The 8,697-nt window shown below is 46.7% G+C and overlaps 1 protein-coding gene across 1 annotated transcript; it reads left to right on the forward strand.

The window, feature by feature from the left end:
- The first annotated feature begins 644 nt into the window (after positions 1–644).
- On the forward strand, positions 645–7,486 carry LOC311582384 (UPF0690 protein C1orf52 homolog). The gene is made up of 3 exons (XM_084755468.1): positions 645–973; positions 1,520–1,718; positions 6,993–7,486. Exons 1-3 carry the CDS (start codon positions 701–703, stop codon positions 7,064–7,066), a joined length of 546 nt encoding a protein of 181 aa, XP_084611594.1. The 5' UTR covers positions 645–700; the 3' UTR covers positions 7,067–7,486.
- Positions 7,487–8,697: the final 1,211 nt, after the last annotated feature.

Below are 8,697 nucleotides of genomic sequence, written 5' to 3' on the forward strand. Positions count from 1 at the left end.
GTAGAATTGAGGGGATAAGAATCAGACTGAATGGCAAGTTAATCAGTGTGTCACCCCTGACCAGGCATCCTTAACTGGGATTTAAATATTTACAATGATACCAACTTCATTAGGGAAGGGGGCAAAATTACCACATTGGCCTCTAGTTTGTGGTAATCCTCCTGCCTCACTCTCCCAAGTGCTGGGGTTGGAAGTCTCTGCCCTGTCCCCGTGCTTGTTTGCTTTGGTTTTATTTTAAGACTGTGTCTCCTACATAGTACTAGCTGGCAAAGAGCGCCATATGTGCGCCTCTCTGCCCCTCAAACTTTCAACAGCCCACTAGGGACGACCTAGGATTCTAGGTAGGCATCACCATGCCTGGCTTTTCTGTGTCTTAATCACATGTCTTAATCACAAGCCTAGAGTTTGGCGATGGCCACTGGTCGTGTGTTCCCCTCACCTCAACCCCCGGGGGGTGGGGGTGGGGATCCTACAGCTCCCACTGCTTTCCCCCTGGGATCCTAGGGCTGCTTAGGGAAAGGGAGATTTAATATTGATTGATTGTGGAATCCCGCCTCTGCCTCTTTTCCTCCGCCCAGAAGTAGGAGCGCAGCACTGCCGCTAGGGGGTGCAGGCGGATCACTTGCCAGTCTTGGGGGGCGGGGCGGGGCCAGCCGCGGCTTCCGGCTTCCGGCCGAGAGGGTGGCCGCCCGGAGCCGTCATGGCAGCCGAGGAGAAGGACCCCTTGAGCTATTTTGCGGCTTACGGGAGCAGCAGCTCCGACTCGTCGGACGAGGAGAACAGCGAGCCGGAAGATGCGGGTCGCAAGGAGGCGACCCCGGCTCCAACGGCGGGCGGCCGCGGGAAGCAGGCGGAGAAGCGGCTGCCGGGCCCGGACGAACTGTTCCGCAGCGTGACCCGCCCGGCATTCCTCTACAACCCGCTCAACAAGCAGATCGACTGGGAGCGGCACGTGGTGAAGGCGCCCGAGGAGGTGAGGTCCCCGTCCCCGCGCACGCCCCGGGGCCCCGCGCACGTCTCCCCCCGCACACGCACGCAGCCCGCGGGATGCCGCGCGTCTCCCACGGCCCCGGGAGCCCGGGGGGTATCAGCCCGGGCCCGCCCCTCCGCGCTCGGGGCCCTCCAGCCGGGCGACGACTAACGGTGGTGACTCCCCGCCCCCCGCTGCAGCTTCTCCCCGAGACCCCTTCCCTTTGACGCCGAAGTGCCTGCGCTGCTGCCTCCAAGACAGTGTCTCTGCTGCAGCCTCCTGAAGGGGTCAGCCTGGCCGTAGTATCTGAGACTCTGGATTCTTCTTTGGTAACTAAAAGTTATTAGCTTTGTTTATATAGGGAGCCCTTTGACTTTTCACCTAACAGTGTTGTGATGTTGATGGAAAAGGAATGTGTCTTTTAAGCCTAAAGGATTTAAAAAAAAAAAAAGCCAGAAAGATGAGCACTCGGTAGGGAGGTGCATGCGCTCGTATCCATGGCTGGAACCTCGGTTCGTCACAGGGCCTCTTACTGTGCTTACTTGACAGCCTCCGAAGGAATTCAAAATCTGGAAGTCCAACTATGTGCCGCCCCCGGAGACCTACACTACGGAAAAGAAACCGCCGCCGCCGGAGCTGGACATGGCGATAAAATGGTCGAATATCTATGAGGACAATGGTGATGATGCCCCACAGAATGCTAAGAAAGCCAGGCTTCTGCCGGAAGGGGAGGAGACAGTGGAATCAGGTAAGAAGGGGAGCTGGGAAGATTTCAGTCCTTCTCAGTGCGAAGTACCCAGTGAACAATGTTTAAATCCTAGTGAATCGGAGGAACTGACTAGAATGGTCTTTGGATGTCAACAAGAAATCATTTCGATCTTTTGGGGTTGTTTTTTGTTTTGTGTGTGTGTGTGTGTGTGTGTGTGTGTGTGTGTGTGTGTGTGTCTGTGTGTGTCTGTGTGTGCGCGCGCACACAAGCCAAGGTCTGTGTAACCTGGATGTTCTGAAACTCACTATGAAGACCAAAGTGTTGAGTTTGAGGCCAGCCTGGCTCTGCCTCTCAGTACTAGGATGTAAGGCGTGTGCCTCCAAAGCGGGCTCTGCTCTATTTGTAAGTATTCACCCTGAAAGCAGAGTCCCAGAAGTCTCCAGTATGCCCTTTACGATGCCGTGTTAGGGCAGCGCGTTCTTGTCCCTGCACTGGAGTCGAGCTGAGGGCATGTAAAGTTAAGGCAGTTGAGCTTCAGGGTGGCAGAGTGAACCGAACTGGCATGGAGAGGTGATTTGATTTTTATTGCCTTGATAATCAGTTTCTCTCTGGCTTAGACTACCACAGTTATCTCTGCCTGCAAACTCTTAGCCCATCTCCCTGTGTCTCCAACTACAGCTGTGGTGAGCTTGCAAAATTCATATCTGATTGTATAACTGGCTTGCCCCAACCCATTTTGAAGAGCTCCATTCCAGGATTTAAATAGTGAAATTCAGACCTGAGTATACCACACTGTCATATGGGTTCCTGGCTTTTAAGTATACTGCACCTTAGGCTGGACTGAATGGTGTAAACTTTTGCCTGGTAAAGTCATTCGTCTTACAAAATCCAACATGAAGTCAGTTTCTAGTGCACTCTTGATTGGGACTTTACTCTCTTTTACCTGGGATGCGCTAATGCTGCTAGTTCGATTGTGTGTGGTTACGCTTTCATATGGCTTTCTGCTTTATGAAAACGAGGTGATCAGCAGCAACATTGATCAGGCCTGTGTGTGGTATCAGCCGCTAGGTCTTTGTGAGCACTGGCTGGATGCCTGTTGGGTTGAGCTGAGCATTTTGGATGTTTTTAAAGTCATTTGCCCTTTTAGTTAAACATATTTCTGATCTTCCAGTTCAAGGGGCCAACTTTACAGAGACCTTTAAGAGAAGGGGTGTCCCTACAGAGACCTTTAAGAGAAGGGGTGTCCCTACAGAGAGGCCTTTAAGAGAAGGGGTGTCTCCTGGCGGGAGTCTCTACATGCACACTTTTGGTGCTGTTTAGCAAGGCAACATCTCACCCACCTGAAGATGACCTTCAACACCAGTTCTCTCTGCTTTTTCCTCCCTAGCTCTATGTCCAGGTTGTTTTTTGGTTTTTTAAAAAGATCTTAAATGAAGTATGAATTGTAATACATTATATGGCACTTTAATTAAAAAAGTATTTTTGAATAAATAATCCTTATAAAGTCTTACACAACCAGAACGAGTAAATGTAAATATACGAGCTTATGACTTATCCAAGGTCATAGTAAATAATTCATACACATTTCCTAATTTAAAATCCTTAGCAACCGGACACAGCCGTGACTCACAGTTCATTATCACTCTTTTAGATGAAAAAAATAGTCTGATATGAAAGAATTTGCCTAAGTTCACACCATTGGGAGCCGACAAAATAAGACTTCCAAGTTCAACCTTGAAATAGGATTTATGTCTTGTTAAGCTGGGTTTTGGTCCCTTCCTGTTTTCACAGTTTAAGAAATAATCATGTGTCTCAAGGGCCCAGGGTGATAATCCAGGTCACCAGAGCCTATTGTCTTTGCACCTCCTCTGTCCCTTTATGAGAAAGGACAAAAATTATATGCAAGTAAGCAGGAATCTCCCTTTTTTCTAATTTTTTTGGTTTAATTACCAGGAATTAGAGTAAATGGCAAATGGCATCCGTGTTACCATAGCTAATTCTGTTCTTTTGCTCAGAAAGTGAATGTCAGCAGTAGGAAAAGACAGACCGACCGACCATGGTCTCTGGTTTAAAGCTACGTCTCGGGACTCAAAGGTGCTTCTGATCTGAGGCCGAGGATGTAGCACTGTCATGAAGTGCCTCCCTCACGAGCAGCATCCCCCAAGCTTGGTCCCGGGGTCCACCTACAGATGCTGGTGCGGTGGTGCCCGCTTGCAGCCCTGGTCCTGGCAGGTGGAGATGGGAGGGTCTGTGGCCAGCCTGACCTGATTGGCGAGCTCCGCGCAGACGAGAAGCCTTGTCTCAGGAAGTGTGTGTGTGTGTGGGGTGGGGGGAGGGTGAGGTTTCTGGGGCTTGCACATTAAGAACAGGTAAATGTTAAATTGTTAGTGTGGACTTGCACGTTGCTTAGCCCCACCTTCTCTGGAGCTTGGGTCTGAAACTCACTGTGTAGCCAGATGATCATGAACTAAGATCCTCCTGCTTCTGCCTGTCAAACTGATAACAAGCATGCACCGCCCTACCCGTGTGTGGTCCTAGATGGTGAGGAGAGCACTCTACCAGCTCAGCCACACCCCCAGCCAGCAGTTGCCTTTTGAGAAGTGATTTTTGCCATCAGGCTCCGTATTCTGTGAAGTCACTGAAATTTCAACTTGCCTGACATTTTCTCTCTATGGATGCAAGTGTGGAGACCAAAGGACAACCCTGGGCGTTGGTCCTTGTCTTCTGTGTTGGGACTTTTTCTCTGCTTTTTATGTATTTACTTTGAGCTGGGAGTTCTGTCTTCTGCCTCTCACCTTGCCATGCCAGCACTGAGATTACAGATTTGTATTAACTCGTCAGGCTTTTTACAAAGGCTGTGGGGATTCAAATTCAGGTCCAGACGACTTTTTTTTGCCTATAGTTTGGAATTAATGAAGCAAGTACTGCAAAGTGTGCCCACTTGATTATATTTTAAATTAATTATTAAGCTACCTTGCTTTTATTTTGCCTTCCTGTATTCCTCTTTGGCCTTTTCTGCTGCTTGGGTTGGGAGTGTAGAGGAGCTAAGCACGGTTAAATGCAGCCTGACCCCCACTGCTTCCCAGGTGACAGACTTTGGCGGAGATGGGGATAAACACAGCGCAGAGGCCCACAGCCTTAGGAGCAAATAACTGCAAGGCCTAGCTGCTGGTGCAAAGGGCTTCGTGGATCGTTTAGTTTTACAAGTGCACAGTGTTAAGTTAGTGTTGCTGATTCAAGTTGTGTAACAGGAAAACTTTTCAGGCCGGGCGTGCACCTTTAATCCCAGCACTCAGGAGGCAGAGGCAGGTGAGTTCGAGGCCTGGTCTACAAGGCGAGTCCAGGATAGCCAAGACTAACACAGAGAGACCCTGTCTTGAAAAACCAAAAAGACGAAAGAAAAAGGAAAATGTTTCATCTCTGTCTGTACTGCGTTCGATTAGTCATACTAACCATACGAGCTCTCTCAGAAAGCTAGTCAGCAGCTTTCCCTGCTCTGCTGTGCTGGGGTCGAGGCAGTGGCCTGCTGTGCCGCTCATGGGAGGGAACTCAATCCTCCAGTTGTGTAGTATGTGGCTTGAGTGTTTTATCAGTAGATTTACCTGTAGTAAATGTTGGAATAAAAGCAGAAATGTCTTTTTTTAATGTGTGTTGATGTGTTTCATAATTTTTAAAAATGCTTTTAACTTTTATATTACTATTTCTGAAAATAATTTCAAGATAAACATGATAATTAAGGTCCACCTAAAAAATCAAAGTTTTGTTTTAGTGAGTATAGTGGCTTCACACAATAATCCTGTGCTTCAGACAGTCGCACCCAGCCTGGCTTTTTCATTTTCTTCACCTGATTTGACCTCAACAGTTGCCATAATTTTTAAATATGAAAGCATCTTAAAACATCAAAATATTTTATATGGCACCATATTATACTTGTTGGATTATGGATATCCTCTTGATCAAAAAAATAAAGTTAAGCCAGGTGCAGAGGCTCCTGTCTGAATTCTTAGTACCTGGGAGGCTTGAGGCAGGAGGATTATGAAATTAGGCAAGTCTAGGATGCATAGGAAGAAAGGGGAGGGGAATAAAGTAAAGGGAAAGGTGTTGAGTGTAGAGTGTTATCTGGAACGTACAAGGTTTAGTCCCTGCTGCATAGAAGTAGGGAAGCCACAACTCTGTTTGTTTATAGAGAATTCTTCTGAGGTGGCATGGTGAGCCTGCTGCTGTGCATAGCCGGCTGGCTAATACTCATTGAAGCCCAGGGTGGCCTCAAACTCTTAGCAGTCCTCCTATCTCAGCCTCCTGAGTGCTGTGACTACAGGCATACCACTGCCAGCCTCGGCTGGAATTCTTTACATCACACATTTTTAGGGAGATGGAAATTAGCAACTAGTCTGTGCTAGCCTGTGTTTATTGAGCCACATAGTGTTTTATTTTGGGTGTGTGTTTGTTTCAAGACAGAGTTTCTCTGCATTGCCTTGGCTGCTCTGGATTTGCTTTATAGACCAGGCTGGCCTTGAACACACAGAACTCCACCTACCTCTTCCTCCTGAGTGCTGGGATTACAGGCATGTGCCACCACTGCTCGGCTTTTTGTTTTGTTTTGTTTTTAATAGGATGAAAGGCCCACTTTTTCAGGTTTGGCATTTTTATTAGTGGAACTTTTCTGTGGTCACAGACAGTAACTGTGTGTGTGTTTATAGTATGGTTCTGTAGTTTTCCTCCATCCAATTTTTTCTCAGTGTGACCGGCGGCCTGCTTACTCTGTTGCTGCTGGTAAGATGTTCTGACCCCCTAGAAAGGAGTGGTCCAAAATTAGAACAGGCACCTGTGAGATTCTCTGAAGCTTCACTTCCGCTTTTAACCTTAGAGCATGTGGTCTGTTGATAAGACTGCAAGAGGAAATCTGGGCAGACGGGAGCAGCTAGTGACCACTTGCTAGTGACCACTTAGATAGCATGGCTAGAAGATGTCTGCTCCAGCCTGTGAGGTATGGAGTGGATCTAACTGCATGCAGTGTGTGCGCTGGAGAATTTGGGGAGTGGCTGTTTCGGAAAAGGCTGGTTTTCAGGGAAATGGCTTATGTCATATTAACATGACTGCAAAAAGTCAATTTTGCAGATACTGTATTGCTGTAATTAAAAAGAAAAGCTGCTTTTTAAATGTAGTTCATATCAGGGTTCTGAAATCTTGTATTTAGTTTTTATTGGTATGCTTTCAAACAGCTGATGAGTGTTTTGGCAGAAAGCTAATGTGTTTTTTTCTGATGATTTTTAAAGACTTACTAACAAAGTTCCTTTTTTTCCCTGCTTCAAGATGATGACAAAGATGAGCGTGTGTCTAAAACACGCAGAATAGAGCCAGGAGAATCAGCCAAGAAGAGGAAGTAGAGGGACGGTGGCTAGAACACCCGGGCGCTGCGCTCCTGAGACGTGCCGTGCAGATTGTTTGCAATTGTGTGTTGTTATGACAGACATCTCCATGAAAGTATTTATGTTAATGAACTAACGAGTATCGCCTCAAGACGCTCCACTGTAGAATTCGCTTCTTTATTTAAAGCCTGTGTGTATTTACAACTCTCATGGTGACCTGTGATTATGAACTGACAGTTCTTGGAAGCATTCTGCCTATCACAAACTGGTGACAGGCTTCGAGAGTTTTGTCACGTGGACATGCCAATGTTCTATGAACCTTTTATAAAGGAATATATTTTTAAAGTAAATGTATTGTACTGTGAACTTGTGGGTGCTTTTCATTAGTGTCTGTACAGTGTAAATAGATGATCATGGAAATAAAATTACTTAATTCAACATTGCTATTACTGTATGCCACTACCATGAGTATTTGTGACAGGCAACTTGCATGCTGTGTGACATTTAAGTTCACAGTAGGGGTTAGCATGTAGGGAGAGCCTCCCATGTTCAGGTGCCTTGTATGTATTTTTCCCCAGCGGTCCTGGAAAGTAGACATTAGAATCCTCAACTCTGTAGGGAGAGCTTGAAGAACTGGGCGGCTACACAGCCAGTGAGTGAAGGCTAGCGGGCTCACTCAGGACGCTGACTCCAGAATCCAGTTAAACCACATGTCCACTCTTCGGCTTTAGTCATCTCCAAGAACATTATGCCTCTTCTATGTATGTGTGTCTTCTATGTGTACTTCTGTCGTTGGGGGAGCTCTTTTCCTCTGATTATGTGGCTGCACTTAACCATATATGCCTTATATAGTATGATTATTTGTTCATTTCTTCATTAAATATACCGAAGATAAGGCTCTTCTGTGAAAGATTATCAGATTCAGCAAAGAACATAAGGTTTCCAGTTAAATTTGAATCTTTGAGTATACGTGATAAAAGAGACACATTAAAATTCCATCTGAAATTCCACTTTCACTGAGCATCTTGTTTGTTTGGGGCTATACTAATCTCCATGCCTGTCCTCTAGCACCCAGGCCTTTCTTTACCTAGCTTCTGTGTTGATGCTTTGGTATATATAGCAAGCAAAGGAAAATCCTCTCTTTACTCTGGCTGCTTCCTGGGTCCTCTGTTCTCCGTGACCTCCCCCAGCCTCCCTGAGGCCAGCATGCCCTATGCTGCTCTTCTTCCTGTGGGGAATGCTGTTGCGATGCCCATGGTGTGAGGTTTGCCTTAGACTTCATAGCCAGGTCTCTATCACCACTTGTCTCAAAAGCCACACCATCTCCCTTGTTTCATCTTTTTCCTGCTGAACCATCTCAGGTCTGGTGGAAACATCCTATCCAGTTTTAAGGGATGGTTTACAGCTTCCGGTGCGTCACTCTGACTCACACCCTTGACCCTTGGCCTGGCTCTTCTCCAGTGACCTAGTCAACTTAAGAGCCAGTTCAAGTGTTCCTCCTTCATATTCATGGATTCATTTCTATCTGATACTACATCTGTCTCCTGGACACTAAGTGAACTAGCCAAACTGCCACATACTTACTGTAGGCCAGGCTTTGTGGTATGTTCTTCACAAGATGTGCAAATATGTCTAATTTGATAAGAGGG

This window comes from Acomys minous, assembly GCF_964271855.1.
Source record: "Acomys minous genome assembly, chromosome: 14".
In the NCBI taxonomy this organism is placed as follows: domain Eukaryota; kingdom Metazoa; phylum Chordata; class Mammalia; order Rodentia; family Muridae; genus Acomys; species Acomys minous.